The sequence below is a fragment of the Alosa pseudoharengus genome, unplaced genomic scaffold (assembly GCF_046254945.1).
Source record: "Alosa pseudoharengus isolate Yale_2024_CS ecotype anadromous, Long Island Sound unplaced genomic scaffold, YU_APseudo_1.1 YU_APseudo_1.1_scf_3, whole genome shotgun sequence".
Taxonomy (NCBI): domain Eukaryota; kingdom Metazoa; phylum Chordata; class Actinopteri; order Clupeiformes; family Clupeidae; genus Alosa; species Alosa pseudoharengus.
The window spans coordinates 21,844,262-21,861,761 of NW_027468718.1; the positions used below are offsets into that span (position 1 = coordinate 21,844,262).

The following is a 17,500-nucleotide window of genomic DNA, read 5'->3' on the forward strand; positions in this document are numbered from 1 at the left end:
TGTGTTCTCTTCCTGTTGCTTCATAATGATGCTGATTTGTGTGCATTGCGCATGATGACTAACCAGATTGGAACAACTTCAAATGAATTTAAATGATTCAAAATTCGTTTTTTTGTTTTGTTTTATTTTTAGAAGGGAGGTGTGTCTTAGTATGTCTCAGGTACCATCCGTGTGTGTGTGTGTGTGTGTGTGTGTGTGTGTGTGTGTGTGTGTGTGTGTGTGTGTGTACGCACTGGTATGCGTGTGTGTTAGAGTAATACAGTGAGAGAGACGGAGTAGCCTACATACCACACCACGTGACCCGCCAGACATCTCAATTGATCCAGCAGGATTGGGCAGGCACATGAAATAAATAGAGCGTAGCCCCTTGGCATATTTATTCCCCCACTCATACTCTCAGTCCCAGAGAGCAGAGGAGAAGGAGGAAGAGGAGGAGGAAGAGGAGGAGAAGGAGGCCCGTGTTATGTCACTCAGGTGACCAGGCCAAGTGCTTTTGAGAAAGAGAGCGGAGAGGGGAGCACAGAAGAGATGGACGCTGTTATCAATCACCTGTGGGTTTATGGGCTGTGCATGGCTTCACTCACTTTCCCCTGCGCCATCTGTCCATCTCTCTCTCTCTCTCTCTCTCTCTCTCTCTCTCTCTCTCTCTCTCTCTCTCTCTCTCTCTCTCTCCGCGCATCACTCAGAGCTGCAGCCAGAGCAGGAGAGGCCCTCTCTCTCGCTCCATAAGTCCACTTCCTCATGGACGGGCTTAAGGGAATGTCAGCACAAGGGTACAACGATCCATCAAAACTTTGCCTAGCCCCCCCCCCCCCCACCCCCCTTCGTGTTTCCATGCAAGTGAATGGTGTACGCTGGCAGTTGGTCTAGAGGGCCTAGTCTTGTGTACACTCCCGATCAGACGTACACACACCCTTCCTAAAGGCAAAAGAGGGATGGGGGTCGAGGCCAAGCACCTCCTCTAAGATGAAAGCCCGGGGGGGGTGGGTCTCTTAGTGGCGGAGAGCCATGTAAACAGAGTTCAAATGAGTGGGGTGCTCTGCTCTGCTCTGCTCTGTGACTGGAGTCAGAGATCGTTTGTTGCTGGCTCTGTTCCCCCTAGTTTGAATGGGGGGGGAGGTCAGCACTGGAGCAGATGAGGGAGGAGGAGGTGGTGTGGAGGTGATGGGGATGCTGGGGGAGGTGGAGGAAGTGTGGATGTGTGTGGGGGTGGAGGGGGGGTGTAGGAGTTGAGCTGGAGGCATGGTGGCTCAGACTCATAATGGAACGAATGTTAGGGAGCATACAGAGAGGCTCATTTATGGTAATACACATACGACTGCCATTAGTGAGGGAGGGAGGGAAGGAGGAAGGGAGAGAGAGAGGGAAGGAGGTAGGGAGAGAGGGAAGGCTTTGGGGTGAGGATGAGATGGTGGGGAGGGGACCTCCGCGGTTTCCCCTTGGGATGGAAGTAGTCTGGCATGAATCTTAGATGAACCCCCCTCCCCTCATCTTTTTATCTCTCTCTCTCTCCTCCTCCTCCTCCTCCCTCTTAAAATACATCAGCATGTTTTCAGCTGTAACTCAGTTTCCTTTATCTGTTGGTGAGCGCCTGTGCATGGTGCAATCTTGGCCCCCTCCCAAAGTCCAGATGAAGCCTGGGCGGGGCTGGGGGGGGGGGGGTGGAGGGTGGTGTAGACGGCCACGCAGAGCTGTGAGAGGAGGATGGTGAGAGGCGGAGGAGGAGGGAGAAGACACGGTGAGGAGCTTGGGCTCACACGTGTAGACAGCATCAGGGGAAAAGGGTCCTGGAGTCTGTCAGTCAGGGAGAGATCTGCCTCTCACCCTGGGATCAGTCACACCCCACCTCCCTGACAAGGCTCTAGGTCCCTGGGGCCACGCTTGCACCCCTGGGGACCCACAGAGATCAGGCCCACACTCCGTCTCGGCCTGATCTGCCCACTCCTCACTCAGCACGTCGCACGCAGGCACAAGCCTGGGAAACGAATCCCGGCAGAGTGAAAACACGCGCATGGGAGGTGAGAGTCATGGCAGCCCAGGCACAGTCTGTTTTTATGGAACGCGCCTGTGCCTTTTAATTGATTTATAAAGGACAACTTGACAGGGCGAATGAGGGAGAGAGTGAGAGAGAGAAAGAGAGTGAGAGTGAGAGAGAGAGAGTGAGAGAGAGAGAGGACGCTGTAGAGGGTGTGATGTTTATTTATTTTGTTCTCTCCCCAGCTAATGTTCCGCCTCGGAGCGGAACCGAGACGCTCTCGTAAATAACATCATTGGCTTTTCCCACAGGGGGTCGGGACAAGAGAGGAGGCCCCATTTTGACGTTCCCCGCCAGAAGCAACCACGACAGAATAAAGCACGAGGAGCTGCGCAGGCTGGTGACCTACCTGTCCACTGTGCCCAGGTAAGGGGTGGGGGTGGGGGGCAGCGTCCAGTCACCTGACACTTCGTCAAGAATCTTCATGCTCTGCACCAGAAATGCAAGGAATTCGTCCAGGTTAAGAGTCAACATAAATTTAAAAAGAGTAAAGAAAAGTATGCACTGAGATACAAATACACTACTGTAAAAAGAGATCAGTGAGGGTGTGCAGCTGCGTAGTAAATATTAGAGATTTTTCACATGTGAAGTAAAGCTGCACCACTGGTCAGAGAGCAGTGTTGTGGGATGGGTCCTTATTTATGAGGAGTGCGGACAGCCGCGAGACGTTGTGCAGGTGCAGCTCAGCGTGCTAGAGGACAGTGGGTTTGGAGCCCCCTGTGCTGTCAGTACAGGCTCATAACACCACTATTTACTATGCTATTAACTGAGGTTTTATATTGAATTCTACAAAGTGCGTGATTGGGAGAGAAAACCATTTTTAATGAAACTCCATGCTTTAGGCTATACTAATGTAAAAACGCCCTGAGTCATCATCAACATCTGATCCAGTAATAGCAAATCATCTAAATTTACAGTGTCTTATCAGCAAAGCCAGAACGTACGGAGTAAATCTCTTTGGCAAGTTCTCCTCCTGTCGTCGTGTTTTACTGATGTGGTCATGAAGTAAAGGAGAGCAGGGTCAGTGTGTCTGAGAGCGCAGTCCTGTGTGCAAAGATAACAAAGATAAATGCCTTCCCTTCCAAACCCCCCACCCCCACAATCGCCACCGTCCCTGTGAGGCCTGCCTCTCTCTCCAAAGCCAGTTGGAAAGAGAGCTGGTGGAGCTGGTGACCCCTCCTTTGGTCATCTGCATAGATCCTTCCCCCACTGTTAGCCTAGCCTTAATACATATCAGAATGCCATGTCATAATACCGTTACCGAGGCAGCCTTTCTGCCTCCCTCCGGCCGCTCAGTGAGCACCCAGCCCCCCCACTCCCTGCTGGTGCCTCGGTCACATCTCTCCCCCACTGCCGCTGCTCTAGTGCATTACTGTAAGTGGCCGGAGTCCGAGCGCCGTGGTGCTGTAGCGGTTAGCGGTTAGCGGTAGCACGCGGAGGAGGAGGAGGAGGAGGAGGAGGAGGGGGAGGAGGAGGAGAGGGTGTCCTTGAAGGGAAGGTAATGTAAACAGCCAGCCCAGCGCTGCGGCTCTTCCTCTGGCTCCCAGGCCTCTCGTTCAGCCACCACCACCACAATCCCTCTCCCTCCTCCTCCACCTCCTCCATCCTCCCAAACACACACTTGTCTTTCCAGGAGGGCCATTATGCGGAGCTCCCTGAAGGAGCCGCGCATCACGGATGATTTATGGTCATTTGACCAAACAGCTGCTTTTGTGCTGTACCCACCAAACCAAGGACAATTTCTCTCTCTCTCTTTCTCTTCTTTTCTTGTTCTTGAAAGGAACAAAAAAAAATATCGGCCTTTCTCTCCTGATCACATGATGTATGTCTTTGATGAATGCCATTGTGTTGCAGATTGTTTCCTGGTTGTAGAAGATACTCATTTATTGTAGCCGAAATCAATCTTCGCTCTTCTGCGAAAGAATAATGTTTTTGGAGAAAAAGAAGCCTTAGAATCTTAAGCTGTAGAGACAGACGAAGTGTAGAAGGCGGTCTTGAAGAATGGCCTTGGCTTTGACCCTCTCTTCTGTGCGTGATGGGGACTGTCTAGGTGGATAAACACTGATTTGCTCAGAGATCTCAGCCTTTAAAATGTCACATCTGCTGCCAGCCATTGTCTCTGCATAAGTGGAGCATTTAGTTTAGAGACTATGGGATACAAACTGCTAAGTGCTGTGTGTGTATGTGTGTGTGTGTGTGTGTGTGTGTGCGTGGGCAGGTGTGTGCGTGCGTATGCGTACAAGTGTGTGTGTGTGCACGTGTGCGTGGGTGTGAGATATCGGGCCCAGTATGTGAGGTGTCTGAGAGTAACCTATGCACACATATCTGTTTGCGTGAGCATGTGTGCCTGACTCTTTGTGCATGCATGTGTTAGAATCAGCATGCTTGTGAGTGTTAGTTTAAATGTTTACAAGCTTTAGTATGTTTATGTGTATATGCACATGAGTAAATTTACACTACCGTGTGTTAATGGTAGTGTGTTTGCATGTGTATTTTTGTGTGTGTGTGTGTGTGTGTGTTAGCTACACTTGAGTGAAGTTGTGTCAGCTGCAGTGACAGGGTGGTGGTGAGCTCACTGGAGCATCGATCAGGCCTGGCACTTGGCATGTGAAGTCAGCTTCAAAGCCTGTCTCCAGAACCCAGAACAAAGCAGCACTTAATAAGAGTTTAAACAGCCAGTGAGAGAGGGAGAGACAGACCCTCTGTTTGACCCTACATTGCCAACATTTGTTCAACAGTGACCAGTAAAGGGAATTGCAATGAGAAAAAGAGAGAGAGAGAAATAAATAGAGAAAGAGTGAGAGAGAGAGAAAGAGAGGGAGAGTGAGAGAGAGAGAAAGAGAGGGAGAGAACTGCAGCTGAACATCTTGGGCAAATCCTTCAAAAATGAATGACTCAAACTGACAGGCACAATACTCTGCCCTTGATCTATCTGAGTTAAACCAAACCTCTCAGACTTTTTTCCCCCTAGTCGTTACCTAGTCGTTACCGAGTTTTCTGTGTGTTCCCTGTGGTTGATACTAAACAGTTGATCTTTCGAGTCTTGGAACAAGATGCAGTGCCTGTGCTTGGGGTGGGAACAGTCACACTGAGTCAGTGCTTTCATTTCATGCAGAAACGTCACACAACAGCCGGGCTGCATGAACCCAGCCGGGCCTTTGCCGTGCGTCATGAAAGCGAAACCTTTTGACTCCATTAAGTTACAGCAGAGTGCAGGGGTCACAACCTCTGTGTCACCTCACTGTACCACGGGACAATGCCTGTCGTTTGTTTTGTGTTAGGCACAGAAACAAAAATCAATCTCATTGACCCCTACTACCAGTGTCCCTGGGGGCTATTATTCAGTGCTGCATGGCAAGGACATGTGCAATGTTTGAGATTCATTCAAAGCAAAAAGGCTCGCTCATGTTCCCTTTCAGATTCCGAGTGTTTGTTGTTCATGTTTTTCCCAAGGCATCGATTTATGAACCCAGGGTTGCTTTCTGACAGACTGTGTGTAAGGGACAGAATGATGTCATGGCTTTCCAATCCGGCACACACATAAAGTACACACACTCTTGTTAAGTCAAGGTGAACATGAGGCCATAATAATGGCTTTGGATGAAGGGAAAAAGAAAGTGTACTGTGGTAAAGAGCACAGAGGATTGGTCCACTGGCATGTCTGCTTGGAGCTCAAGCCATAATAGGCCTTCCCAGAGTAACAGTGCCTCATCCACTCAACACAAAAGAGAGTCATCCGGCCCCTAACACTTCCTCCCCCCAGGCAGTGTGATGTCAGGTTCTCTGGGCTGTTGTTTTTGGACCGCACTCGAGCTGAGAATAGCAGACGTCAGGAAGTGAAAGGGCCTAATAAGGAGGAGGGTTTTTCTCTTTTTTCCCCCATGTTGTTGCTGAAAAGACCCCTCCGCTGGTGCCGACTCACTGTGTCCTGTAGGTCTCTCTCTTTCTGCCCTCCTCTCTCTCTCTCTATTTCTCTCTCTCTCTCTTTCTCACAACTGGGAAGGAACATTACATCTTTGTGATATTATTTCCACTTGTATTGGAACACATTGGCAATGCTTCAGGTTTGAGAGAGAGAGAGAGTGAGAGAGAGAGAGAGAGAGACAGAGAGAGTGATAGGGAGTGAGAGTGTGTGTGTGAGAGAGAGAGAGAGAGAGAGAGAGAGAGAGAGAGAGAGTGATAGGGAGTGAGAGTGTGTGTGTGAGAGAGAGAGAGAGAGAGAGAGAGAGAGAGAGAGAGAGAGAGAGTGATAGAGAGTGAGAGTGTGTGTGTGAGAGAGAGAGAGAGAGAGAGAGAGAGAGACAGAGAGAGTGATAGGGAGTGAGAGTGTGTGTGTGAGAGAGAGAGAGAGAGAGAGAGAGAGACAGAGAGAGTGATAGGGAGTGAGAGTGTGTGTGTGAGAGAGAGAGAGAGAGAGAGAGAGAGAGAGGGAGAGAGAGAGAGAGAGTGAGAGAGAGAGAGAGACAGAGAGAGTGATAGGGAGTGAGAGTGTGTGTGTGTGAGAGAGAGAGAGAGAGAGAGAGAGAGAGAGAGAGAGAGAGAGAGAGGAGGATGGAGGATGAGGGAGTTGGATGGGCGCACCGAGGGGGCAAAGCAATTACGGTTTATTTTTGTCTCCCAATCACCGCCGAGTGCTTTCAAAGCGGCAGCGCTAAGAATAGAACTGGCCGTGGTGCAGGAGCAGCCTGCTAACCTGACATAAGAAAAATGGGGACATCCATTTTGGGGATTTCTTCAATAGATTCCTCGCCAGTGAGCGAAACCCATTACTCAGACACTCCTGGGGCCAGTGTGTGGGTGATTGCGTGTTTGCGTCGCCCTCCGCAGGCCTCCACAGCCTGCCTCTATCATAATGAGAAACCTTGAGACGCTCCACTCTGGAGAGGACTTTAAAGGATGAATTAGTGGGTCAGAAGAATGCGAAGGCCAGTAGTGTTTCAGTTGGTCACAGCCTCAGTAGTGTTGCCTGAGGGAGGGTGAATGGGAATCAGATGCACTCTAGAGGGAGGGCCCCTGGAGATGGGGCCCCTCATAGGGCCAGTGGGCAGGGAGTGGATGACTGGGAGCCCCACAGGACTCTAACATCTCTCTCTCTTGCTCTCTCTTTCTTTCTGTCTCTCTCCCTCTCGCTCTCTCTCGTTCTCTCTCTCTCACTCTCCTTGGCAGTGAGGATGTGTGCAAGCGCGGCTTCACTGTGATCATTGACATGCGCGGTTCCAAGTGGGACCTGATCAAGCCGCTGCTGAAGACCCTACAGGAAGCCTTCCCCGCCGAAATCTGCGTCGCCCTCATCATTAAGCCCGACAACTTCTGGCAGAAGCAGAAGACCAACTTTGGCAGTGCCAAGTTTACCTTTGAGGTATTGTACCATGTGTCATGGCACTCTGCCACTTTTCCATAAGCATAATCACCAGGTCTTTCCCCCAAATGTGGGACTTGGGTGGGACTTGGGACCATTTGAGCTGGAGGACTCAATTGAAACTATTTACACAGTGCTTTTGGACTCCGTCTCTCCACACATCAGACAGAGACAGTAGTAATCTATTTTAACGAGATCTTCATAAACACCTTAATAGAAAAGCCATTTCGCACACTGTTCGCGTCATTATTTTTAACGACGGCAACATTTTTCCCTATTCGCGCCACCTCCATGCTCAGTAGCACAGGTCGGGGGGTCAGTCCTTGCCACAGTTGTGTGGTTTTGAGGAACCAGTTCCTCGACTCTTTCTGGCACACTGTAGTCCTCTATTTCTCCGCCTGCGTTTTCATCTCCTCAGAGAGGCCCTCTAATGAGCGCCGGCCTGAAAGGAATACTTCATGTTTCCACTCAGCCAGCATAACCTGACCTCTCTCTCTCTCTCTCTCTCTCTCTCTCTCTCTCTCTCTCTCTCTCTGTATGTGTTTTTATTGTGTGGCGTTGACAGACTAGCATGGTGTCAGTGGAAGGGCTGACTAAGCTAGTGGACCCGTCTCAGCTGACGGACGACTTTGAGGGCTCGCTGGAATACAACCACGAGGAGTGGATGGAGCTGCGCATGTCACTGGAGGAGTTCATGGGGAGCGCCGTGCACCTCCTGTCCCGCCTGGAGGACCTACAGGTGAGGAGGGGGGAGGGGGGGGCGGGGGGCACCAGAAGATTCCGTGACATTCGAGAAAAGAAAAACTTTATTATACTTGTCAGTGGCATAAATGATATCAGGTCAAATATATTTTCAATATTTACTAGTGATAAATATTGTGCAGTGTCAAGATAGCATCAGAAGAAATTAAACTGTGAAGCTGAGGTTATTGCATTGCTTGAGCAACCGCCAGAGGTTTGTAATTTATGGTGGGTGTAAATTCAGCAAGAAAATGCAACCCTTTCCACATCAACTCCTACAAGAAGTGCTGTCTTAAAGAGTGAGACTGTGCAGGTGCTGGCCTTGACCGTAGTGGTAACCATAGTGTTGTTTATAGGAATAATAAAGCCAAATAGCTAAAACTGTGTGTGTGTTTTTTCTCCCGTTGTGAAGGAGCTGCTGGCCAAGAAGGAGTTCCCGGTGGACGTGGAGGGCTCCCGGCGCCTCATCGATGAACACACGCAGCTGAAGAAGAAGGTGATGAAGGCGCCAGTGGACGAGCTGGACCGCGAGGGCCAGCGGCTGCTGCAGTGCATCCGCGCTAGCGACGGCTTCTCGGGCCGCAACTGCATCTCGGGCAGCGCTGACTTCCAGAGCGTGGTGCCCAAGATCGCCAGCCTGCTGGACAAGCTGCACTCCACACGCCAGCATCTGCACCAGATGTGGCACGTGCGCAAGCTCAAGCTGGACCAGTGCTTCCAGCTGCGGCTCTTCGAGCAGGATGCCGAGAAGGTCGGTGTGAGACGACACGACAGGCAGAGTAGTGCTGAAGAGTTGTGCGACAAAGGGTTGTAAACAACGAGGCTGATTTAGGAAATGAAAAATGGCTGTGAGACCATAAATGACAGCTTAATAATGCATCTATGTAGAGTAAATAAGAGCTTTTTTTTTTGTAAAAATTACTTAAGTGACTTTCTGGGAATATGTATAGTAGATGAGTTTGCGCTCTGATAGCAATCATGAAAATAGATACTGTACTCTGAGAAAAAGGAAATAGCCTTTAGGGCTCTCCAGGGCTTTGTAATCAGCCACAATAGTTTCAGCACGGTTCAGCAGTATCAACCAATCAGCATTCCAGCATTCCATTGATATTCTGTATGCACCACACAGTGAAGGTGAAGGGAGGGTTTCAATGGTGACTAAATCTGGTGGAAATTTGCAAGAAATGCTAACAGCAGTTCAACCCACAGGCAGCATTGTTAGTAAAAATTATGAGAAGAAAAAAATATATTTTTTATACAAAACAAATGCAAGTGAAATATAAATTTAGTAAACTGCACAATGAATGTTTGTTTCAGCATAATGTACAATGTACAGAAAGGGCACTGTACAGTCTGTGAAAAAAATACGTTTTTCCACCTTTTCTCTCCTTGAGAAATGTACACAGCAACCATCAATCTGAGTGTTGCTGGACAGACAGGGAATGTTGGAAGCGTTTGGGTCTGGATGAGCCCGCTGTGTTGAGGGATGACATTGGCCTTTTCGGCTGCAGAGTCAACTAGTGTGGTAAACAAACTATTCTCCAACATTTCGGAGTTATTCATTCTCATTTTTAAAACCTGTCCCTTGTGTGCAAATATTTATTCAAGGCACACGCCTCAATGTCTTCAGTGCAGCATTGAATAACAAACATGGGAGTGATAGGAATTTGTGTGGTGGGCTCAGCTTGCATGTGGGCTTCAGTCGTTGACTTGATATTTCTGCTGGCTGGATTGTCATTTGGTGAAACCTTCCAATAATGTCCGCTTGTTTAGATAACCAGCAGGCATCCATTTTTGAAATGTAAACAGAATAACACAGCCAGTAGGATACTGTAAAGTGATGACAACCCAATGGGAATCTCACCACTAAAAGCCCTGGCACTTAAGGTGAGGAGACTTGCAATAACCAGGCCTCGTGAGACGCGAGGGGAAAAAAAGCCATCCTTAAAAACAGCCTCATATTTTTCAAAACGGTTATTTCGATTGGCCAGTGTCTTAATTTCCTAACCATGGAATGCGTGACATGACCAAAGAGCAGGCAGCGGAGTAGTGTAGCGAGTGTTTGCTTTCGTGAGACAGTGACGGAGTGACCCTTCAGCTCCGGATCAACACTAGGCTTTCCCCGCCTCCTTATTTAACCCAGAATGATGAACTGGAGGGACAATGGCCCCTGGATTATACACAGAGAGGCTCATTTCGATAAGTGCACTCTCTTCCCCTAATTGCAGTGTTTTCCCATGGTGCCTTTGATTAGGACAGGCCCACATAATGATTAATTTGCTGTGGTGCGACAGCCAATCAAGGCCCCACTGCCGGCTGTGTGTGGGTGCGTTGCCCCCACCCCACCCCCCTTGGGGGAGATGTTTTTTTGTCATACCTTAACTAATAACACCGATCAATGCATTACGCAATCAGTTTGCCCAGGGCCACCTCCCCAGACTCACTGCCGTCAGATGCTATTGCCAGAAATGGAGAAATGTCATCTGGGGCCGCCAGTGTGCCATCGCCAGTTGTTCCCACCAGTTTTCCTTGCACCTGCTATTCCACTTTAAAAGACTTATTCTGAATGCCGCTTTACGTGGACGCTTAAGTGCCATTGAAGTAGGAATGGTTCAAAAGGGATGTGTCCTCTTTTTTAGCTGTGGTAAAATGAGGTGCTTTCCCTGTGCCTCCAGTAAAGCCAGCTCATATGTGTGAGGACCCAGATCAAAGACAGCAATAACCGTCTGCAGGGCCCCCATCCCATCCCTCCCTCACTCACTCTCTCTTCTCACACTCCTCTCTCTCTCTCTCTGTTTCTTTGTCTCTCTCTCTCTCTCTCTCTGTCCCCTCTCTCAGTCCTCTCTTTTTCTCTTTCTTGCTTCCTCTGTCTCTCTCTCCCTCTGTCCACATGTGCTATGACCTCATGTCGGCTCCCCGGCCCTGTGATTAGTGTCTATATTCATCTCACTCGAGGGTCCCGGGTTGATAATTTGTCCTGACACGCTGTGGTGTCCAAGCGGCTATACTCTTTGTTGTTTTTTTACTTAGTGAGCATTTTTGAGGCTTACTCCAGTGTTTATTTTTGACGAAGTCGGCCGACACCAGGGACGTCTGCTGACTCACAAACAGATCTTGAAATGTGACGGTCATCCCTTCAGACAGGAATGTTTGGTCTGGCGCTCCACCGAAATCAAAAGGCTCCCAGACTACCAAACTGCAGCTTTTCATCAGTAATGCAGAGTGCAGAGAAAGCGGTTTGCAGCTTGTAGTTGTCTGTGCTTCTTCCTTTATCAATTGACATTTAAACTTGAGATTGATGAAAGGCTTGTAATTAAATGGACTGATAATGATCAAACATTTATGATGCTTCAAAGATTATTTGGTTTGATTTGAATTTGTCTGGTTTTTTTCTAGTAACATTCTTCATGCTCCTTTAGCATAGAATGAATTAAGAACTGTTTGCTCTCAATTTCCAGTTTATTTGCTATTTGTAATGCCTGTGTTGTCTCTGTATCGATTTACTCTCCAGTTAATCAAGTTTAAAACCTATTTAAACAAGGGTACGGCTGTCTAACAGCCGTACCATTCTACCAAGTGTGAAATTTGTAGATAAAATTGGATTGAAGTAGATTGCAGTCTAGTTTTAATTGAATTTACCCAAATATTCAATCTATGCTAATTAACATTAGCCCATCAAAACACTCTTTAATCTCGGCCTATTAGTTCTAAAAATACATTTTATGTTTTATCTTTTGTACAACAGGAACACACCTCTTACGAGTCATTTTCTTTTTAATAAGGGGCCTTTGTGTTCGATGGCCAATGACGCGATCGCTGTTTAAGAACACACTTGATTGATCTAGTCAGTCTACTAATGCTAGCCCATCTGGACCACGGCCATCCACTCCTAGAGGGAGAAATAGACTAAATATGACTCAGTAATCCCCTCTGCATTCACCCCTGAGTAGAGGGATCCATTTTTTTGACAACACCATTGATGTTGATCCACCTCCAATATATATAGATACGCAAGCCAACAGTGACTTCATTTCCTTAATATAAACCTTTCCTCTACAAAACCGATGAGAGCCGTTTGAGTATTCTAGAACATTCTTGTGCTTTTTGAGTGATTACAGATATCCCCTAGAATGAGTGTAAGGATAACACTTTTCCCTTGTGCTGTGTTTTGTGCGCTCTCTCTCCTAGATGTTTGACTGGATCAGTCACAACAAGGAGCTGTTCCTCCAGAGCCACACCGAGATTGGCGTGAGCTACCAGCACGCCGTGGACCTGCAGACCCAACACAATCACTTCGCCATGAACTCCATGGTGAGGTTATCTCTCTCTCTCTCTCTCTCTCTCTCCTTCTCTCTCTCTCTCTCTCTCGCTCTCTCTCTCTTTAGAAGAGGGGAGGGGGGGGGGGGGGGTCTAGTGCAGACTCAACTCAATTACCCCCGGGGTTAGTGGGGCTGGGTGCTGCACTTGAGGACCTTAATGTATCTGTTCAGAGAAATTGATCAGCACAGGAATTGACTCAGGTCTCAATAAAATTCTGCACTGAGTGACACACACAGAATGCGTGTGTGTGTGTGTGTGTGTGTGTGTGTGTGTGTGTGCGTGTATGTGGGCACTCACCACACCACCCTCACACCACAGCGCACAGAGCCCAGCATATTTCTTACTGTACATACAAAACAATGTATGTATTAATTTGTAAAATGTAAAAATCATGTCTTAATTTCATAGCATATATTTTATGTTTTAATAAAGGCCTGTGTATGTGCCATGTGAATGTGTCTCCTGCTGAGTGTGAGAATGTGTGTGTGTGTGTGTGTGTAATTATGAGAGGAGTGTGTGCTGTGCTGGGCTCTGTGCGTTGTGGTGTGAGGGTGGTGTGGTGAGTGGTGGTCTCAGCAGGCCTCCTGCCACCCGTCTGTGCTGCTCTCCTTTCCAGAGAACACAGATTGACTCCACCAGCCTGTTGCCACGGCGGCGCAGTCATCATCACAGAAACAGCTACACCATACCGCCATAACCTTCCCTCACCACTCTCCTGCCTGACGACAAAAAAAAAAAACACATCAAACTTTCAGCACACTAAAGGAACCGCAGTGAGAGAACCTTGAGTCGTAGCTATGATGACAGCACAGATCTCCCCCACCGTCTCACTGTCTCACCGTCTCACTGTCTCACTGTCATCTCATTTCCAACTCCCTGATTCAGGCCTGCTCGCTCTGCGCCCAACACTTAATTAGGCCCCTGGTTTAAATGAACCACTTATTAGCGTTTTTACTGCATCGTTAGAGGCTGTAATCAGGTTACCAGTAAATAAACACCGCTGCTACGGCCTGACGGGAGGCTGCGAAATGAACAGAGCGAACTCTCCACGCGGCCGTGAGACACGGCATGAAGGCAGATGATGGATGGGTGGCTCTGCGAGAGGAGCCAGATGGCAGCAGGGAGCATGTGAATCCGTGTGTGTGTGTGTGTGTGTGTGTGTGTGTGTGTGTGTGTGTGTGTGTGTGTGAGTGAGTGAGTGAGTAAGTGTCTCTGTGTGTGTGTGTGTGTGTGTGTGTGTGTGTGTGTGTGTTTGTGTGTGTGGATGTGTGTGTCGATGTGTGTGTGTCGATGTGTGTGCATCTGTGTGTGTGTGTGTGTGTGTGTGTGTGTGTGTGTGTGTGTGTGTGTGTGTGTGTGTGTGTGTGTGCGCGCGTGCATGTGCGCACGTGTGTGTGGGAGTGTGAAAGACATCAGTGCTCGTCTGCCAGGGAATGATGGTGGGATTTCGTCATGCTTGTTGTCCTTTAGTTGTTTACCACTCGCTTCACGCCGACTCACGTGTCATAAGTATTTGGTGTTGTGTGGGGCCGCCGCTGGTGGCACTTTAAGTCATAATAGAGCTGTCAGAGTGGGAGAGGGGGGCTTACAGAGGGTGGATCTGGCACAGACACAATAACGCTGGGTTCAACATTTATTCATTCCCATGTAGCAGACTATTAGTTGGAATTAGCCTTGCTAAAGACCTAGCCTTAAAAGGTTTGACATCTCACATTTAAATGTGCACAAATAGACAGCGGTTGTTATATTTCGTTCATCCCAGTTTAGCATAAATAGGAGAGGGATAAACCGAAATGGAAATGTTTTTTTGTAAAAAAAACATCCTGTGAGCGTTTATCCTGTGCTTACCTGACACGGTCTGCTCTCCACAGAATGCCTATGTCAACATAAACCGCATCATGTCGGTGGCCTCGCGTCTGTCGGAGGCTGGCCACTACGCCTCGCAGCAGATCAAGCAGATCTCGGCCCAGCTGGACCAGGAGTGGAAGAGCTTCGCCGCAGCGCTGGACGAGCGGAGCACCATATTGGCCATGTCCGCCGTGTTCCACCAAAAATCAGAACAGGTACTAAAGGCATAACCCCCCCCCCCCCCCCCCCCCCTTAGTATACCCCAACCCCCAGCTCACAACAAAGCCTTTACCGCCCTTCCTCAAGTAACACAGCCTAATGCTACACAGCTTGACTCACACACTGATGACCGTGCTCCTACAGCACTAATGCTCCTATGCTCTTCATTGTTTAGTCCAGTAAAGGAGCTCTAAAACAGTGTTTGGCTTTTCACTGAGTAACGCTGCAGTTAGACTGTATACAGTAGTAGACTGTGAAGGAGCTCGAGAGTGTTTGGTTTTTAAATTGGTGCAGTCACTGTAGGATTTCACTGAGTAACGCTACTGTTTAACCACCCGTAAATGTAAAATGTAGTGTGGTCATGAAGTGCACTGGGGTTGACGGCTGGGGACAAAGCCCGCTTCCTGGGCACAGGATATCGTAAAGGCCTGGCGGTCGAACAAAACCCCAGCCTGTCAGAAAGCACTCAGCCAGTCGTCCTGCAAGGCGCCGGGGCCCCTCCCGGCCGTCATGTCTCTGACCGACTGTGAATGCGTCTGTTGGCCCTCTTCCAGTTCCTGTCCGGCGTGGAGGCCTGGTGCAAGATATGCAGTGAGGGAGGCCTGCCGTCGGGCATGCAGGACCTGGAGCTGGCCATCCACCACCACCAGACGCTCTACGAGCAGGTGACCCAAGCCTACACTGAGGTCAGTCCACGCACGCCACAGCCAGCTCCACACACACACACACACACACACACACACACACACACACACACACACACACACACACACACACTGACCCCACAGAGAGGTCATGCTCAGAGACATACAGTACAGTCTAAACACAAGCAACTAGCATACAGACAGAGCCAAGGAAAAGAGTCAAAATAAAAAATTAGGGTGTGGGGAGGCACAAACAAAAAATAAGACCGGAGTTGTGTAAACACTGATTCAGTCAGCTAATGTGATGTAAACAAAACTCCAATCAAAACAGTAGGTTTGTTTGTCCAGTGTGGGGTGCTGACAGGGCGTGCATGCTTTTCTCCTCTTCTCTCTCTCTCTCTCTCTCTCTCTCTCTCTCTCTCTCTCTGTTTATCTCTCTCGCTGCTTGCTCCAGAATTATTTTTTAGGAACTAGTTTTTGGGGGATGTGGTTTGTGAAAAGAAACATGGTTAGGAATAGAAATGTGCTGCTGTGCCATGTTTTTAAAAATTCCATTTTTAGGACAAGATGCAAACAAGAGATATAGAGGCTAGCATCGGTAGGCGGTGACACAAACATTTTACCACAGATCTGTTTTTAAAAAAGACAGAGAAAAGAGCCATGTGTTCATAATGTCAAATGTCTTTGCTTTTAGAAAGGTGCCCTTTTCTTGTTGGATTGAAATCACACACACGACACCCTATGTGGTTTAGCCTTTAGCACTGGATATTATCTTCTGGGAATAGGTTTCTTAGTCATGAAACATTTGCACAGGGTACCTTTGAGTAAATACCAAAAGTCTTAACCAAGGTTTGTCCTGGTTTGTCTCTTTCAAACAGCATACTTAGCCATAAGTACTTTTGGTTGAAATAAATGGGGGGACGGTTTAGCAATGTTTGTCCTCATTGTGCTGTGGAGGAAGAAAAGTAAACATTCCTGAGATGGCCATCATTTTGCAATTTGCCATAAAAAATGATTATGGGTTGAGCAAACCTAATTTAGACAGCAGGTTTTGTAGCAAATCGGGTGGGTGTGGGGTTGGGGGGGGGGTTACTTGATTTACAAGCTTAGACAGAGCAGCTCATAACATCTCACAGTTTCCCTACTTCTTTTTACTTCTCTTTGCGTGCTTCTTCTTTGCTCTAAACACTCCTAAATCTATGGTGTGATTTTAGCTACGGGGGACTCTGATTCACTCTGATTGCACATCTTTATCCAAGTAGATAATGTAAACAAAGATAATATACAGTACAGCATGTCTTCAGGGATGCCTGAGGATACTCAATTCACCCCCCCCCCCCCCACACACACACACACACACACACACCCTCCAATGTGCGCTCCAGGTCAGTCAGGACGGGAAGGCTTTGCTGGACGTCCTCCAGCGACCTCTGAGTCCCGGTGACGCGGAGTCCCTGACGGCCACGGCGAACTACTCCAAGGCGGTGCACTGCATCCTGGACGTGGTGCACGAGGTGCTGCACCACCAGCGGCGGCTGGAGAGCCTCTGGCAGCACAGGAAGGTGCGGCTGCACCAGCGCCTGCAGCTCTGCGTCTTCCAGCAGGACGTCCAGCAGGTAAACACACAAACAAGCACACAAACAAACAATAAGTGGGTCAATATCAACAATATCAACATAAAGTTACCGAACATTGACGAGATTTGAATCCTTTTTCAAAGCTGTGTATGTTGAGCTGTTGAGTGTGTGTAGTGAGAAGCTAAATAGTCCTGTACTGATCATGCAACCTCATAGGTGCTAGCATCATTTGCTAGCTCATGCTTTACAGGTATGATGCGTGATTATAATATACTTTTTGTCATATTCCTCACTCCTCACCAGTGCTTCTGGAGCATGAAGGGGAGAGATGCCTTTTGATTGGCTGGTGTGCTTAAATATCATCAATCTTTCAAACTCTCAGTTGAGTCACTGACTGCATCTGCCAAGTTTAGGCCTCCATCAGCTTCTGCTGCAGATGCATGGCCACTATAGTTAAACACATGCAGTCTAAAGTAAATTCAGTTGCGTAATTCTATCCTCTGTTGCCAATGGTGATCCACAAACAAGTTCACATGTGTTACCTATTTGGTTCATACCAGTGGCACAACCCCTGGTATCTCAGCTAACTCAGCTACCTAAACATGGCACAGTGACATGCTGCTAAGCGTTGGGGCCCCACACAGGAATGCCTGAGATAACAGCATTTACAGTCAGGACTGCTTTTAGCAGGTAGGGTTTTATGGGGATTTGAAGTTGCTGTGTGGGCTTACAGCCTCTGGGAGAGTGGAGGAATATG

The 17,500-nt window shown here is 48.3% G+C and overlaps 1 protein-coding gene across 1 annotated transcript in view; it reads left to right on the forward strand.

Moving 5' to 3' along the window:
• kalrna (kalirin RhoGEF kinase a) overlaps positions 1-17,500 on the forward strand; it is a 150,585-nt gene that overhangs the window by 55,370 nt on the left and 77,715 nt on the right. The window contains exons 3-10 of the mRNA XM_076263576.1: positions 2,287-2,401; positions 7,202-7,394; positions 7,960-8,133; positions 8,548-8,886; positions 12,324-12,446; positions 14,327-14,518; positions 15,077-15,208; positions 16,552-16,782. Of these exons, the coding sequence (XP_076119691.1) occupies positions 2,287-2,401; positions 7,202-7,394; positions 7,960-8,133; positions 8,548-8,886; positions 12,324-12,446; positions 14,327-14,518; positions 15,077-15,208; positions 16,552-16,782 (1,499 nt within the window). The remainder of the gene's footprint in view (positions 1-2,286; positions 2,402-7,201; positions 7,395-7,959; positions 8,134-8,547; positions 8,887-12,323; positions 12,447-14,326; positions 14,519-15,076; positions 15,209-16,551; positions 16,783-17,500) is intronic.